The sequence below is a fragment of the Sceloporus occidentalis genome, unplaced genomic scaffold (assembly GCF_023333645.1).
Source record: "Sceloporus occidentalis isolate IW3139 unplaced genomic scaffold, rSceOcc1.0.p SCAF_2, whole genome shotgun sequence".
NCBI lineage: Eukaryota > Metazoa > Chordata > Lepidosauria > Squamata > Phrynosomatidae > Sceloporus > Sceloporus occidentalis.
Genome location: NW_028316982.1, coordinates 206,257,278 through 206,275,799, shown reverse-complemented (window position 1 = coordinate 206,275,799; position 18,522 = coordinate 206,257,278). Strand labels below are relative to the sequence as shown.

At 37.6% G+C, this 18,522-nt stretch overlaps 1 protein-coding gene across 2 annotated transcripts in view; it reads left to right on the top strand.

Annotated features, from left to right (window-relative positions):
• The first annotated feature begins 1,235 nt into the window (after positions 1–1,235).
• MAP3K7CL (MAP3K7 C-terminal like) overlaps positions 1,236–18,522 on the top strand; it is a 40,718-nt gene continuing 23,431 nt past the window's right edge. Inside the window, exons 1-2 of one of the 2 annotated variants that reach the window (XM_089512141.1) lie at positions 1,236–1,307; positions 9,404–9,512. In XM_089512141.1, coding sequence (XP_089368267.1) covers positions 9,443–9,512 — 70 coding nt within the window. In that variant the 5' untranslated portion in view covers positions 1,236–1,307; positions 9,404–9,442. The remainder of the gene's footprint in view (positions 1,308–9,403; positions 9,513–18,522) is intronic. The other variant, XM_089512143.1, reaches the window with a different exon arrangement.

Sequence of the window (18,522 nt, the reverse complement as noted above, 5' to 3'; positions counted from 1 at the left end):
TGTCATGGCTGCATCCTATGGAATCCTGGGATTTGTTTTTCAGTGCTTCTGGAAACACTATGCTATGGAATCTGAGAAGAGGAAAAGTGAAATTAATTTTTGATGCTTTTCTGTATCAGTTTGAAATAGTGTAACTTGTAAGAGATACCCCAATGTTTGAAATATGACTGGGCCAATGATGAACTTACTAGTTAATTATATTTTGAATATTTAATTATTTTTTAAAAATGACCAAGGATTAATCAAACAGCATGTGACAAGTGCATGTGATTGCAAAATTAAACTGAAGTGTTATTCCAGGTTGATGTTTGTATCTTTCAGGCTGTGACACGTGATTAACACAAAATGAGTGTATTTTTTTTTAACATGTGTACCATTTGGTCCAAATATCCCATCATTTTGTAAAAAGAATGTGACAATGCAGTTGATAAGCATGCTTTTATTTCCAAACTTCTGGAATACTTACAAAAAGATCTGTTGTAAATCTCATCATTTTAAGAAAGCCTATTTCTTCTCTTCTATATGAGCTGTCTAATCCCAATATATATGTAAATATACCTTTGGGAATATAAATATTTGCATATTCTTAAAGTACACTGCATCCAAGAATAGTTAATTGTCCCTGAAAGCTGTAGGTTTATCATTTCATTTATTGGGTGGTATACATTTATCAAGCCTGGATAAAACCAGCAAACCTAGTTGGTGGCTTTGATAGGAGCAGCAGCACAGCTATCATTTAGTTTGCTTGCAGCCTCTTCAAGTTGGCAATGTCACCCTGAGTTGATGGGAGCCGCAGACATTTTTGCTGACTGGAGTCAGGCTATCTTTTCCAGCTTGCTGGAATAGACACAGACACTGATTGGGTCATGCTGAAAACATTCCAGTCCTATGAAGCAAGTCTGTTTGTATTTTAGGTTTGGCAGGACTAATGAATTAAAAATCTTGGACTCTTGTCAGTTTGCTGCTTTAATAATGCCTCTGATGGATGGATTTTTTTGCCCCATGAAGCATGACAATACCATAATCCCTCATTGTTGGAAAGGAAAGGAAGGGATGGGACTGGACCAGACGGTGGAATTGTGAGGGAAAACGGAAAAGGGTGGTCCAGAGGGACTGCAAAGCCTATGGGAAGTGCAGGTAGCAGCATGTTGCCCCGGCAGCTGTTTCAACTTCTCAGACCTTGTCAGCTTGCTGCTATGTAGCAGGTGCAGCCTTTTCTTTTATTGAATCTGTACTCCATAAAGGCAAGAACAAGCCAAGGCTGTGGCTGGCCCTGGATTATACAAGTGCAGACACTACTAAGTGAGGTAAGACAACAGGTGTGAAAACTGAACTAACTGATTGAGTTGTAACCATGCTTAACTTGAGTTCTGTTACAGATATATATATATGGAAAGAACAGTCTGTTTCACAGCCAGTCTAATGGAAAAGATGTTTGAGGGAGAATCACTTTAGAAATCTTTTTGAAGTCTAGCTTTAATAAAAAGAGAGGACAGAACAGGATACTTTTAAATGGAAGTTGACTGGGTTTTAATATGTAATATTTTGTGTTTCCACCCCATAGATATATACTAATATGGCCATGGTGTTGTTGGGAGAAAATAAATTTCAATTGTGTTTTGCATCTGCACCATTTCAAATGCTCTTTTTTTTCCAAAGAAGACAAAGCAGGCATAATAATCATAGTATGTTTATCCGAAGAGGTCTTTTAAAATCCATGAAGACTTTTAAGAAATGTTTTGCTTTTAAATGTGAGGTATGAAGAATATTTCTAATAATGAAACTGATTACCTAACCTTTATATGTTATGCTAACAAAGATGTGGGTCCACTTCTAGAAAACTTTGGGAAGCTTCCTTCAGAATCAACACTATTTGATCCTTTACATGTTCTATATATTGATGGATTTAGGTATTCCTACAAAGATCTTTCAAGATAGGAATGAAATGGGACATCACTGGAAACTCTTTTTGAAAGATAGCTTTGATTACTTATGCTTTACTCTAGTAAAAACAAAGATAGGTTCATTGAAAACAATTCATGGAAGGTATCACATTTTAAATAGCTTAAATGAATCACTTTGAGGTTACTCACAAACTGTTCAATGTGTTAGTCTCTTGGAGCTTGCAGACTGCAATCGTGTATCATCCTGAAATGAATGACAACACTCCTTGGCCAAAGCACATGTTTAAATGTGTTCACAACCAGGATAGAGTTTCACAGGATACAGTTGTTAGATAAACGCTGAGAGAACAAGGGGTATTAGAATATATAGTTGTGGAATCTTGGCCAGATTCATCACAGGTTAAGATGTTAAAGAATGGATTGGGGGAATTTAATTCATGGTGTTGTGGGGATCTTAACATAAACCAGTTCTCTCAAGCCAAGTCCTCTAAAAGAGAAAGATGGGTGCAAAGCCCATGGGTTGTTGGATCCAGACCTGCAGAAAGTTCTTGTAATTTTAAGAGGTAAATGAAAGAGGAAACTTTACCTAATGTAGTGTTGCTTGCCATCTTACCACAATGGCATGCTGCACATGATGAATTGTTGATCTGCCTCCAGCAAATTGTTTGAAATTACAGCTGTTCTCTCAGCTAGGGTCTAAACTCAGCAAACAAACAAATTTGCATCCCAGTGTTTAGCACCTTTACTTAGAAGTCTAAACAGACTCATTGTATTGGTTATGCAACTGTATTTTCCAATTCTGTCAAGCAGTACTTGCAGTGCAAGTCTGTGGGTGCTTCCAAATGTGTAGTTTCCAGAGCTTCACTCAAGATGTACTGGGTGACTGTTTCACCTTTTGCTCCTTAATAGATTTGTGGAAGTCATTATTGCTGACTTACTTCCTTCTTTCACCTCCACACTTCTAAGCCTTGTTTTACTTTGCCTTTTTTTTTTTGTTATAATGTTTATTGCAATTTTTATATACATTAAAAAAAAAGTATCTTACTCTCTGATTTTGTATTAAGTCGTTCTGTTCACAACCAGAAAGGAAACAAACAAACAAACAAACAAACAGACAAACAAAAACAATTTCCAGTTCTATCATAATATGTGGACAGAGGACAGAGAGAAGAAGGGCAATTTACCTAAGCTGACAAATTTTCTACCTGTAAGTACATAAACCAAACTCACCTTGAGTCCCCCACCCCTTTTTTCCCCCTTCATATTCCCCTTCATTGTTTATCAAGAGTTTGCCAAATATTAGAAAACATCTTTTTGTAATAAAAAGAATAGTATTCTCTATTTTCCCAGTATGTTCCTCACTTTCCTTTAATTCCATATTTCTACAAGCCTTCCCCATTTCTTTTCATATTCTTGCTCTGTTTTCCCTGTACTATACATAGTCATTTTATCCATTTCTTTTAACTCCATTACCTTTATTTTCCACTCAAACATTTCTGGAATTTCCCTTCCCTTCCAATGTCTAGCAAACACCATATGTGCAGCCGTAATGAGGTACAATAATAGGCTGTTTTGGTTTCTGTCTAATTTTGCGTGAGGTAATTCTATCATGTTCAATAGAAATAGTTCTGGAATTAAAGGTATTCGTATTTCGGTTATTTCTTGTATTTCTTTATGTATTTGTTTCCAAAATTTTTGAGTTTGGTCGCACTGCCACCATACATGGAACATTGTTCCTACTCTTTCTCTACATATCCAACAGTAACCGTCCATATTTTTAACCATCTTCGCTAGTCTTGATGGGGTCAAATACCATCTTTGAAATATTTTATAATAATTTTCTTTCAGGGTATTCCCTTTTGTAAATTTTTGTGTATTTTTCCATGATTTCAGCCATTTTTCTAAAGGTATTGTTTTTCCTATATTTTCCATCCATTTTACCATACACTCTTTGACTGTTTCTTCTTCCTGATCGATATCTAAAAGTAGTTTAAATATTTTTTTAATGGCACCTTTTTCTTTTTCCATTATAATTTTATCCAAATCCGTTTTTCCCAATTCTATGCCTTTTTTTCTTAAATCTTTATTGAATTCCAGTTTTAATTGTGCATACTGTAACCAATTGATTTTTTTCCCTTCTTGTACCAACACCTCCTTATCTTTTAATTTCATCTTATCTTTTATATTTAATATGCATTCTTCATATTTAATCCAATTATAATTTCCAGGATATTCCTCTTTATGAAATGCCTCTTGCGGTGAGGTCCATTTGGGTAATTTTGTATAGAAGAAATCCTTATATTTATTCCAGACTTTTAATATAGTTTTTCTCGTACAGTGGGTGTTGAACTTTTTATCTCTTTGGTCATATGTAAGAAATGCATGCCATCCTGTTTTTAAGTCCAGTGCCTCGAGTTCTAATAATTTTTTATTCTCTAACAAGATCCATTCCTTCGCCCATAGAAGGGCACATGCATTGTAATATAGTTCCAGATTAGGTAATCCTATTCCTCCCTTCTCTTTTCTACCCTGCAACACCTTCAACTTTATTCTGGGCTTCCTCCCTTTCCAAATATATTTAACTAATTCTTTGTTCCATTGTCTGAAGGGGGCTTTATTCACTATAACCGGTAGTGTTTGGAAGAGGTATAACATCTTAGGTAGGACATTCATCTGGATTGATGCTATTCTTCCACAAAATGATAAATACTTATTATTCCAATGATTTAAATCTAGTTTAATTTTTTTCCAAACGGCTTCATAGTTGTTTTTGTACAGGTCTTTATTACTATTCGTGATTGTTATCCCTAGATATTTGATTTTATCTATAATTTTAAATCCTGTCTCTATTTTTAATTTTACAATATCAAAGGGTCTTAAATTTTTCGTTATTATTCCGCTTTTTTGTTTGTTTACTTTAATTCCGGCAGCCTTTCCGAATTCTTCTAGTATTTCCTCTAATGTTTTTATACTTCTTATTGGATCGTCCAAAAAGATTACTACATCATCCGCATATGCACGCAAATGATATTGGTAATTTTTTGTTTTAGGTACCGAGATTTTTCCTTCCATTTTAATCTTTCTACTCAGAGTTTCCATAATCATAATAAACAATAATGGGGAAAGTGGGCATCCCTGACGGGTTCCTTTAGAAATTTTGCATTTGTTTGTTTTTTCCCCATTAACAATTATTTGGGTTTCTTGGTTTTTATAGATTTCTTGAATACCGTTTAGGAATTTCCCTTGAACTCCACATTCCTCCATGAGCATTAACAAATAATCCCAATTGACGTTGTCGAACGCCTTTTCTAAGTCTAAAAAGACCAGTCCAAGTTTTTGATTCTTATGAGCGTTGTAATATTCAATTATGTTCAAAACGGTACGAATGTTATTCCTTAAGTATCTTCCTGGAAGAAATCCTACTTGTTCTTGCGAAATCCATTCCCCCAGGAATTTTTTAAACCTATCTGCCAAAATAGAAACATAAATTTTATAATCAACATTCAAAAGGGTGATTGGGCGATAATTTGATATATTTTCGGGGTTTTTACCTTCCTTGGGTATTAAAATCGTTAAAGATTGCTTCCAGGTTTCCGGAATTTTTCCGTTATCTATCTGTTTTATGGTTTTGTGTAGCCAAGGTGATATTTCATGTTTAAATATTTTATAATATTTTGCTGTAAACCCGTCAGGCCCTGGAGCTTTGTCCTCCTTTAATTTTCCGATTGCGATTTCTACCTCTGATATTGATATCGGGGAATTTAAATTTTCTAATTGTTGTTTAGTTATTTTTGGGATTTGACACTTTCTGATATATTCCCGTTTTGCTTCTTTTTCATTTTCAGCTCCTCTATCTTCCTTAAAAAGGTTTTGGAAATACTGTTCTGTAATCCTGCATAGATCTTTTTGTTGTGTGTACGGTCTTCCATTCTCAGTTAATCTCAGGATTGTTTTTCCTGCTTTTTCTTTTTTCAATTTATTGGACAACCATTTTCCTACTTTATTTGCGTTTTCAAAATGATAATGTTTACATTCTCTTATATTATGAAGTATTTCATTTGTTATTTTTTCCTCTATTTGATTTCTAATTAACTGTATTCCTTCACCCATTCTTTTGTTTTTTGGATTAGAAATGTATTCTTTTTCTTTTCTTTTGAGTTTTTCCATTAGTTCCCTTTCTTTTTCTTTCATAATCTTTCTTTGTCTTATCTCTTGTTGGATTAGGTGTCCCCTAATCACTGCCTTGGAAGCATCCCAGATAATATCAAATGATGTTTCATTGTTGTTATTCTGTTCAAAATACACATTAATCTCCTGTTTTATTTTTTCTATTATTCTCTCATCTGCTAAAATATAATCCCTAAGTTTCCACGTATATTCTTTCCTTTCTTCCCTTAATTGAACAAAAATTGGACTATGATCGGAGATAACCCTCGGCAATATTTCCGTTTTTTCTACTTCCCTACATAATGATTTAGAAATAAGCGCAAAATCGATTCTGGACCAGGAGTTAAAGCGTCCAGAAAAATAAGAAAATTCTTTAACATTTTCATTTTGCACTCTCCATATGTCTATCAGATGGTGGTCATTTATTAAGTTATGCCTTGAGACTGTAGCTGCAGTATTGCTTCAACCTCTCTGTCTTCTTCATATCTGATGCTTATAACAAGCAATTGCTCAGCATCTGAGACCTAACTGACTTTGTGTAAAGCATAGCCAATGCCTTTGGTAACTACCACTGCTTTACACAACACCAGGTAGACAGTACTGCTGCCACCACAAGACATGTGTCCAGTGAGAGGTATGGAGGTAAGTTTTATGGGATATGGACAGAAGGCAGGAAGGCAGCAACAAGGGTCCTTCTGCATACAGCAGAATCTACACTCCTGTTCAACCAACACGTGAGGCAGCTGCCTCACTCATCCTGATGAATTGGCTTTAAGACCAGCAAAATGTCATGCTGAGCATACTACAGGTCAATGGCAGGATAACAGTTATAATTGATACTGTGGTTTTCTAATTATATTAGCCACCAAATATTAAAACAACATTAATTATGACCTATTATGAAATCTAGAATTTATGCAGAAATCTAGAATATATACAGAAATTATACAGAGATCACAAGAGTTATGCATAGAATACTCAGCCCCAGTATAGTAGAATCATAAAGTTGGAAGAGACCATCCAGTCCAACCCCCTGCCATGCAGGAAATCCAAATCAAAGCATCCCCAACAGATGGCCATCTAGCCTCTGCTTAAAGACCTCCAAGGAAGGAGACTCCACTACATTCTGAGGGAGTGTGTTCCACTGTCGAACAGCCCTTACTGTCAGGAAGTTCTTCCTAATATTGAGGTGGAATCTCTTTTCCTGGAGCTTGCATCCATAACTTGCTGGCATGCTGTTCCAAATAAACTGTGATAATCTGGCTACAGTAAGCATGTGGGGATGGAACTTAATAATTATTTTGTATAGGAGGCTAATACAATTCTAGAATTACAGCATTTTGGTAGCTTTTATAAAATCTTTTAGTTTACAGACATGAATGTGTTATCCAAAAATGTACAACATAAAGATTAGATCCACTTGTTTAAGTGCATTCTGTTGGCTTGAGATGGAGTTTTAGTGGGTGCAGAACAGCTACCTTTTGCTAAAATGCCCAACATCATAATATTTTCCCCACATCTCCAGTTATGCAGCAGAATTGAGACAGAACCCTTTCTGAGGCCATGGAGAGCAATTGCTACTCACAGAAAATGGGATTTATCTAGAGATAGAAATCTTCTAAGAGAGTCCAAGACAGCTCATAACTCTTAGCCAACAAAACTCATTCACCAAGCAACAAGCTCTTTTGGCCAAAGAAGTCTGTCCGAGATTTATGATATAATTTTGTTACCTGGCTCTCCTGGAGAACTATGTTTTCCACTGCCTTCATGCTGTTAGTGGGACTTTAAAACAAACTTGATGACACAAAACTAGTAAAAGATTTCAGGTGACAACAAGAAAAAAAGTTGTTTCATACATGTTTTTTATCCCTTTATAACTGCACAGTTAAGTAATGACTATTATGTTTGAATAATCCTTCACAGATTTACCACCACAATTTTGTTTATAGTGAACCCATAGTATTTTAAAAGCAATGGCTTGCTATGCAGTCAATTCACATTTTTACTTAATATATGACACTAAAGTGTTATGCATGAATGTGTGCACCAACCCACATATCTGCACCAGAGCAAGCCCAAGACCTTTTGATGTTTGAAGCAAAGAATGGCTCTTCTCATTTCCCTGTCCAAACACAGACCAGACTTGCAGTGGAATCTTTTTCAACACTGGGGATGAGACAATATCCTCCATTGCACTTGTGTGGAATATACTAGTATATGAGGAGCAATGGGGAACCTGTTAGTGATCCTGCTACCAACCATTCAGTGCCAAAGGCAGCTATGTTGCTCAATTGAATGATAAGCCATCATGCACACACTGAGAAATATGGATTCTGCAGTGTCTTCATAACAACAATCTTAGTACATTTATCATACAAATAACTATATTATGATTATTTCTGAGGTGAGATGGCCTAAAACAATAGCATGAAATTACAAGGGGAAAAAGATAGTCATGTCTGTGCAATGATGATAGTCATGATCAATCTCTGCATATTTTTAGTTTGTTGCATTCTACTGGGAATACCTCATCAAAATGATCTTGCACAACTGTTTACACAGCACTTGGGGATTCCCACACCACCTTAGATGTTTTAGTATGGACTCAGAAAATCAGCAGTCAGTTAATTTCAATTCCCCACTTATCCAGGGTAAACATAATCAAGACAACCTTATCAACTCAGCATTTCTTAGCTGTGTATATTTTATTGAACCAACAGTTTAATTAAGTAAATAGGACTGCACTTTACCTATGAGCACTGAATTTAATGTGGCTTGTATCTGATTGGGTATTATTATTATTATTATTTATATAACACTGTAGATTTGCAGAGCACTGTACATACAAACAACAAAATAGATACGAGTAAACCTGGCCATGGCATACATATAGGGTTGCACTATAACTCCTGGAAATTTATTGGCCTAGCACCTTTGACCCTCCAGATGTTTTGTACTAAAACATCTGGAGGGCACAACCCCTTAGCATTGGCCTTGCTGATGGTAGCTTCTGGAAATCCAACACATCTGGAAATACAAAGTTTCACCACCTCTGTTTTAGGAAAAGTCAAGAACTTGTAGCTAAATGCATGGGGATCATGAAATTAAGGAAGAGGGGATATTGGTATGCACCTTTAAAGGGAAAGTACAGATTTGCTGAGAAAACTTATCTGTAAAAAATCATAACAGGAAATGGGCTTGCAAGTGATTGTACTCATCATCTTTCCTGAAAATGAGAGAGCACTGTGTAAATATGTAAACTCAAATAACATTCAGTCATATTATAGCAATTTCTCATTATCTGTAAAATATGCAATATTTCTATTTTGCAGCTGGAAGATACAAGTAAACGCATAGGCCCAAGTGCCCACATGATCACCACAGCAAGGGTAGCTGCTGATAAAGCGATACGAATTGCTTTCAGTCTAAATGACTCCCCAGGTAACTGTCATTTTAATCAAATAATCTGTGTCCTGGTTATTCTTGTTTGCCTTGGGATGGTAGAGACATTTGTTCAGCTCACATTTTAATATAAACTTATCTACTGTGCATGTCTCAAATCAGTAGGTGAACCAGGACACAGTCATACTTTAATCAAACTTCTCTGAATTTTGCTGTGGAGTTAACAAGTCAAACAATGCATACAAAAATATGTGCATTAGTGGAAATAATGCACGGCACAAAATGCATTATATTAAGTAAGTTTTACTTTCACAGCACTTTGCATATAAAAACACTTGGATCTGCTCTCATTTGGATGCTGCAGTTGATACAGGTTCAGTGTCCTGCTTGTCCTATGTTATTAGATGCATTTCAGTGACCTGAGGGTGTTGACAGGACCCTTGGAGAAGTGAGAGCCACCATGTACATAGTGAACCCAAGCAGCCCACAGGAGACTGGTGAGCTGGGTAAGGGGAATAGTGAATGCCTCACCAGAGCAAAACAAGTTTTCATCTTGCCTAAAAGAAGCTGTGGTGAGCCCATTTTCCCCCTGGACCCCACCATATTGGATAACTATTGGGGAGAGGCAAAGTTCTAGAGCATGTAGTAGTAATGTGTCCCTGTTGGTTCTGGTGGATCTCTCTCTAGCTTTCAGTATCATCAGTCATGGTATCCCTCTGGGTCATCTCTCTGGGACCAGGCTTAGGCAAACTGTTTTACAATGGCTCTGGTTCTCCCTGAAGGAATGGAATCAGAAGGTGGTGCTGGGGGATGCCTGTTCAACATCCTGGCCACTGATCTGTGATATCCCTTAGGTTTTGGTTCTGTCCCAATGCTGGTTAATATTTACATGAAACTGTTGGAGGAACTTATCTGGAATTTTGGGGTTCAATATTATGAGCAACTCTATTTTCTATTCAGTTCCAAGGAAGCTGTTTCTTTACTTAACCAGTGTCTGCTGTCAGTAATGGACTGGATAAGGTGACCAAATTGAAACTTAATCCAGACAGGACAGAGGTACTCCGGGTCAGTTGTAAAGCAGATTAAGAAATAGGGATCCATCTTTGTGCTGGTTAGAGTTATCCACCCCCCTCAAATCTCAACTTTGCAGTTTGGGTGTACTTCTGGACTTGATTTGGCCCGGAGCTATGGTCAGGAGCACATTTGCACAGTTAAAACTACTGCAGCAGCTGATCCTGCTCCTTGAATAGTCAGACCTAGCTATGATGACACATACCTTGATATCATCTCATTTTGGCCACTGTAATGCACTTTACATAGGACTGCCTTGGAAATGGTTCAGAAACTTCAGTGGAACTAGTTATAGGGATTTTGTGACTTTCCTTTGGCAACTACACCAAAAGGTCAAGAAGCTTCACTGGCTACTAGTCTGTTTCTAGCCAAAATTCAAAGTGCTGGTTTTCACCTTTAAAGCCCTACACAACTTGGGTCCAGACTATCTGAAAGATGGCATCTCCTTATACAAGCCATGTTGAGATTTAAGATCTGCAGAGGACATTCTCTCAGGTCCACCGCCTTTGCAGGAGCGCTTGATGAAGATTCAGGCAGAGCCTTCTCAGTGGCTGCTCCCGGGCTGTGGCAGGACTTTGAATTTTAACTATGGAGCAGTAGTATATGTGTGTGTGAAGTGATGTGCTGTATTTTTAAAATTGTTTTATTGGAAATTATGTTTTAAATATGTTTAAACTGTTTTAAACTGTTTTAATCATGTTTTTTAAAAATAATATTGTGAAGTAATTCTTTTAAAAGTGTTGTAAATTAATTTGTTAGCTGATTTTTAAAAAAATATATTGTAATCTATCTTGAATCTTCTCTCAGGAAAAAGACAGGATATAAATTCAATAGATAGATAGATTTAGGATAAAAATTCATATTAGGAGAAATATGCAAGAATATGAATTTTTAAAAATCATAGACTGCTGCAGAAGTGAAATGAAGTGAACCTAAGGCTGAGGAAATGAGAAAATAAGTGAAATCAAAATGGAAGGACTTTCCTAGACCTCTTCTTGCTATTTGGTGTTCTGTGCCTTCAAGTCATTTCCAACTTATGGCAACCCTAAGGCAAACCTATCACTTTTTTTTTTGCAAGATTTCTTCAGATAAGGTTTGCCTTTGTCTTCCTCTGAGGCTGATAGAGAGAGCAATGTCACCCAGGCCAGTGGATTTCCATGACTGAGCGGGAATTTGGACCCTGGTCTCTAACCACTACACCACACTGACTCTTATTCTTGCCACTATTTGCAATAACCAGAGCAAGTTCAATGGCATGGATTAATTTTTGTTGTGTGGTTGAAATGTATTTTGGTTTCTTTTGAAAAAAAATTAAGAGCTATAGAGAGGAGGTTATTTTTATGAAAGTAACTGGGGAAGAAAATGAGCATATAACAAAAACAACCAACACAATAGTTTCCCAATGATCCTATCTCAGGCCTGCTATAAAAATGTGTTATGATATGCTTTAATTATTAGCTCACCCCAGAGTTCTGTTTTAGTACCACTGAGTTGAGATCTTCAGTATGTATGCAATGCATATCTTCTTACAAAAATCTGCTTTTATAAGATTAAATTATTTATTTTAAAACATGATTTTTATAAAATCATTACCAATTAATAAGGCTGTGTGGAACTTCCACATAGACCTCTGAATGAAGTGTCATACTATCTAAAAAGATAAAATACCATGAAAGCATCTGATCGCTGCTGTATAGAGTGGGTGTTCTCCTTGAATTGTCAAAACAGGAATCAGCTCTCTGCAACTCTAATCCAGTATCCTTGTCAAAATGTTTTACAGCTATCCAGTCAAATGTACTTTGAGCAGCTGGGCTACCCTTGACACTAAGTCATGCTTCTCCTTTTCTTTTGGTCATTCACCATGATTTGATTATCTTTTTAAAAAAAGAATAATTGTCTTTAAAAAAAACAGTGCAAAGCAGACCTTTAGTATGTTGGGTTTTTAAAAATTCTTTTTTAGAATTCTTTTTAGAATAACAAGCAAATCAATCCCTCCCACCCAATTCCACAAAATTAACAATGTAATTGTAACTATATGTCAGATAGCGTCATCCTCAGAGGAGGGTAATTTCAAATCTCCTCTCAATAAATTTTGTCAAGAAAACCCTGGGAGAGGGTCATCATAAGTCAAAATTGACTTGGTGCTTTATCAAACGGGAGGAATTTCTCTTAAATTCGAATGAAAAGAAAGTGGGGCCAAAATGCATTCACTTAAAGTCACTAGTTTTGCGCAATTATGTGAATACGCATTGCATTCAAACTGGCTCCCCATTGCCTGAAAATAGCATGCCATTGCCCGAATTTGCGTGTGGCAGTCTATCACGCAATAACGTGAAACCACATGATTGCATTCGGACTGACTTCCCATTGCCCGAATTTGCGTGTGGCAGTCTATCATGCAATAACGTTAAACTCCATGATTGCATTCAGATTGCCATCAGATTATACTTCCAATTCCCCTTGTCTGATAAACTCCCTGCAAGCACACAGAAATAATATATGTTTTCAGATCAACTATAAATTATCTACCCATCCATCCATAACTCCAGCAATATGTAATGTCTATTATTAGTTTCTCCATTTTTACAATACATTAATATCTCTTCTGCCAAAAATTAAGTCGATAAATTGGAGGTCCAGCTTCAACATTCAGTACTTTAAAACCCATTAACAATGCTGTGCATCAAACTACACTAGATTAATCCTAATCACACCACATTGTTATACTGTCATAGCAGTGATTTGGTCCCACTTTTGTCTCAGTCCTGTCACATGACATCTTGGTTTTCCTGGTGCTATTGTGCTGTACAGTGGTTGGGAATATGATTTTTTCATGCTGAAAATGATCCCCTTTCCCACTATGATTTAGTAACCAGTTTGAGTGCAGATATCTCATTACACTTCCTTGTGAGAGTGCTCAATTAATGGGTGAGATGTGGGTGTTGTTTGGGTGTCCCTCCCTTGGGGATTCCCAAGAAAATCTTCAGCAGAGAAACCTTGGAAACTTGAAAGTTTGAATTGTATAAGCAATTGTATTGCCCATTACCATGTATGGATGCAAGAGCTGGACAATTAAGAAAACAGATAAAAAAAATTCATTTGAGATGTGATGCTGGAGAAGAGTGCTGAGGATACAATGGACAGCCAAAAAAACCCAAATAAATGGGTTGTACCCTGAAATCTCCATGGAAGTCAATATGATTAAACTAAAGCTGTTGTACTTTGGCCACATCATGAGAAGGTATGACTCATTAGTTTAAATATCTGCTTTCCCTTCCACATAGGGAAGGTTGACTAGAAGCAGCAGGACCATTATACTGTATAAATAGAGGGGATTTACCCCATCAGTCTCCAAGTAGTATTCCCCTCCTAGTTTATTCTCCCATACCACACTATACAGAATCTTTAGTAATATTTTTGTACTAATGTTACTCATAAATTGTAAATCCCGTATATCACTTAATGTAATGCCAATTGCTGTGATATAAACAACTAGCAAAATTAAAATTAAACCTTAATTTTACCTGTTGTTATACTTTATATTATATTATATATTATAATATATTTATTATTCCTTTCATTATACCTTCTACCTTTTATTTCTAAAGTCCCATGCAAATTGATGGAGCTATATGAGTCAATGACAAAATAATAATAATTCATAGGAATTATCTGTTATCTTGGTATATTATTTGCAGATATTGTGGTCCACTATGGTAATGATTAGGAGTCTGATAAATGTGACAAATAAGTGCAATTTCTCAATGATAGCTGTTGATTCCTTTGTCAAAAGGGTGGTGAATCTGCTGTGAATTCCTATTGGGATTTATGCTACTTTTATCCCCAGCAGGACACCCTTCCACCTTCAATGCTGCCACCACAAACAGCTTGTCTGAAACCAAGCTCTCAGATCGATAGTGATTCCAGAGGCCAAAAGTAGAATAATAGAGTTGGAAGAGACCACAAGGGCCATCCAGTCCAACCTCCTCCCATGCGGAAAATCTCAGTCAAAGCATACCCGACAGATGGCCATCCAGCCTCTGCTTAAAGACCTCCAAAGAAGGAGACTCCACCACACTCCGAGGGAGTATGTTCCACTGTCTAACAGCCCTTACTGTCAAGAAGTTCCTCCTAATGTTGAGATGGAATCTCTTTTCCTGGAGCTTGCACCATTGCTCCAGGTCCTAGTCTCTTGAGCAGCAGAAAACAAGCTTGCTCCCTCCTCAATATGACATCCCTTCAAATATTTAAACAGGGCTATCATATCACCTCTTAACCTTCTCTTCTCCAGGCTGAACATCCCCAGCTCCCTAAGTCGTTCCCCATGGTTTCCAGACCCTTCACCATTTCAGTCACCCTTCTTTGGACACGCTCCAGTTCCTCAATGTCCTTTTTGAATTGTGATGCCCAGAATTGGACACAATATTCCAGGTGGGGCCTGACCAGAGCAGAATAGAGTGGGACTATTTATTCCCTTGGTCTAGATATTATACTTCTATTGATGCAGCCTAAAATCACATTGGTCTTGTTAGCTGCCACATCACACTGTTGACTCATGTTCAACTTGTGTTCCACTTGGACTCCCAGACCCCTTTCACATGTAGTCTCGTTCAGCCAGGTGTCATCCATCCTATATCTGTGCATTTCATTTTCCGCCCTAAGTGCAGTACCTTACATTTCTCCATGTTGAAATTCATTTTCTTAGCTTTGCCCAGCTTTCTAATCTATTAAGGTCATTTTGAATTTTGATCCTGTCCTCTGGGGTATTAGCTACTCCTCCTAGTTTGGTGTCATCTGCAAATTTGATAAGTATGCCTCCAATTCTGTCATCCAAGCCATTGATAAAGATGTTGAAAAAAGTATATAAAAACAAAGCTTTATTTACAGTAGTTAAACACAAAATAGCAGATTATTAATGTATAATTTTTAAAACACCACACTTGCTCTTCAGACTAATCAAATACTTACCAACTGCTCAACTCAGACTCCTTTCTCTCACTCCCATGCCTCACTCTAACCCCTCACCACATCATTTCCCCAACTGTATTCTTTTCAAGTCTCAGGCTAAACTATACTCCCCTTTCAAACCAAACTCCCAACTATCATTCATTCACCAACCGTCTCATACAAATCTTGTCAATCATGCCACTAATCAACATTCACTTTAATACTTCATTTTCTCTTTCCCCAACAGCTGCTTACCTCATCTTCTGACATACAACCCATAAATCAAGCAACATGTTCAAATACAAACCCATGCCATTATAACTGCAAACTGAGTTCAAAGTGCAAAAGTGATTTGTGCTCAGAGACTCAGCAGGGGGAGAAGAGAGGGCAGAACTTGCCCTTCCCTGCAGATTCAAGCAAAAGCAATCAGCTGTAACTTCTCTCAGTTCTTCCTCATTTATAACATTTTCCTATCTTGACCACACACATTGGTATTGTGTGGCCACATGTCCTAGTTTTTATCTATGAAAGGTTGGAGTGTGTGCATCTATGCAAGGTTGGAGTGTGAATAGGGGTCCCTATTCCTGTAACTTTCATCCCCCCCCCCCCACCTTAAACTGGTCTTCTTTTAAAATGTTCCCTTATAAAATGTTCCCTTATAGGTGAAGGATGAAACTGCAAATAAGTAAGTGCACAATTTAGTTAAAAGAAAGTGGGGCAAAGGCTCTTCACCTGAAACTTTGGCTGATGTAAAACCCACCAGTGATGGGCTTGATGGAACTTACTGTTACAAGCTCACACCATTTCTCCAAGGGTTGAAACAAAAGGGGACAAGCATTTTAGTTTTTCTGATATGTGGTATGTGTTCATATATACATAAAGTCAGAAACTGCCACTGGCCAAGCTAACTAGGGGAATTCCTGAAACTGTAATCCAAACGTTTTTGTTTCCTATTTCAGGGGAAGCACCAATGCCATAGCTATCTTGTACAGAGCAGTTCAGCAATCAGGGTGGGTCTTCCAGTCCCACTGTAAACATTTCTTGCATTTTTCAGATGCCCACTTGATTTGTATATTCTTGGGGCATAGAGAAAGGCATCTGCTGGCCATTAAGAGCCATTAGTCTAACAATAGATATATGCCAGGCCAAATTTGTCCAGACAGTTTTGGCCTCCCACTAATTCTGAATCTTTTATAGCGAGAGTCACTAGGATATTATGGAACTAGAAAAATCCCTCCCAACTATCCTTTCCCACTCATGTGCCTTCTAGATGTTTTGGAATACAACTGTCGCATCTGATTATTTTCAATGCTCATTTGGGTGACAGGAGGATATAGTTTCAAACATCTGGATGTGTGATGTGCCACATTTGAAGAGCCTATTTTAGACCAATTGCTACTTTTGTTTCAACATTATGATCACCCAAATTTCAGTGCCAGGAGGAAGCCATACTCACCTATGAAAATCCTGCTGTAAAGATACTATGTCTATTTTCATTGATGGTTACTTCTTGGTAAGAGTATTTTGCTCTACAGTCTTAGGGATTTATCATACAAGTGTACATTTGTTTCTTATCTGCATATCTAAATTTGCTCCATTTACAAAGTTTTCAGAGTTTTGACTTGCTGTTGAGAAAAGAGAGAGAGAGAGAGAGAGAGAGACTTTTAGCAATGGGAACTTTTTTATTTTTAGGGCTAAAAGGAACTATAGTCAGGAGAAGCAATTTTCCAGTATGGGAAGAGTGGGTTATATATATATCCTCCTCCAGTAATCCAAAATGGAAGGGTAATATATCTCATCTTCCAGTATTCCCAATGAAAATGTGAGTAGGCATGTATCTCTTCTTCTCCTTCTTCTTCTTCTCCTCCTTTCTTAACCCAACATGGTTTAGCATCATGTCTGAGGCACGGTACCGACTGCTGAAAAACGGCAATCTCCTGGTGTCTGTTTTTCTGCCGGAGGAAAGCCGTAGCCGCCAATCCGCACAGCTTCCCGCCAGCAGAAAAAGAACCCACAAAAAATGGGTTCTTTTAGAGCCGCAGTGGCGGTGTAATTAGTGCACCACTGGCACACTCGTTACATAAGCACCATGTGGCGTTGTGTGGACACCGCACGGCGCTTACGTAACAATGGCTGTGCCCATGTATACAGGGCACCGCCATTGTTATGCCCTCATCACATGCTAGGGTTGTGGGGCGTGTGGGCGCTCTGGCCCCAGGCAATCACTAGCACGTGATGAGGGTGTCCCTAAAGGACCATTTGTACTGGCCCTGCTTTAGCATAGTCTTCCATGTTTTTTGGACCACAGTCATCACCTAATCTTCAACAAAGGGATGAGGGTTGTACTTCGCCAAATGGGAGCTTTCCCCCTAAACCTCTTAGTTGTGGCAAGGGGCCAGTTTTCACTGAGACTGCATGGGGCTTCAATGAGCTCAGTCTCTTTTCCACCCATATTACTGATGCCTTTATCCATGAAATTCCACTTCTCTTTCGCCTGTAATTTAAAAAAGAGCATAATCAAATGTGACTCCGAAGGATGCAGGTAGCATCTTGCTAGTTTTGAAATGGGTTTTCTTCAGCCTTTCCCAACAGGGCCCCCTCCAAATGTGTCTACACACTTTTCTGAAAGTAAGCTCCATTGAACTCAATGGGATTTGTTTCTGAGTTAAGAGATGTAGATGAGATTGTGCTGTCTGTTTCTTAACTATATCTTGAGAAACCTCCAATATAAAGCATGGGGCAAGCCCCAGTTTATTGGATCATGTATGAAAGATGAACTCTCACCAAACTTGTCTTCTAATATTTGAAATAATTTGGTAGGACAAAGATGCAATGGGTGTAATGCGACTGTGATATAAACAAGGGATTTGATACCATTCCACATACCATCCCTGGGAGATACAGATTAAATGCAGAGTCCACAATTGAATGTACCAGAGCTTTTCCCTGAGGCCAAACAGTCTTGTGCTGCCATATGGCAACCTGCCAGGGATCCGGTGGCCATTCCATTCTCATTCCAGGAGGAAAAGGA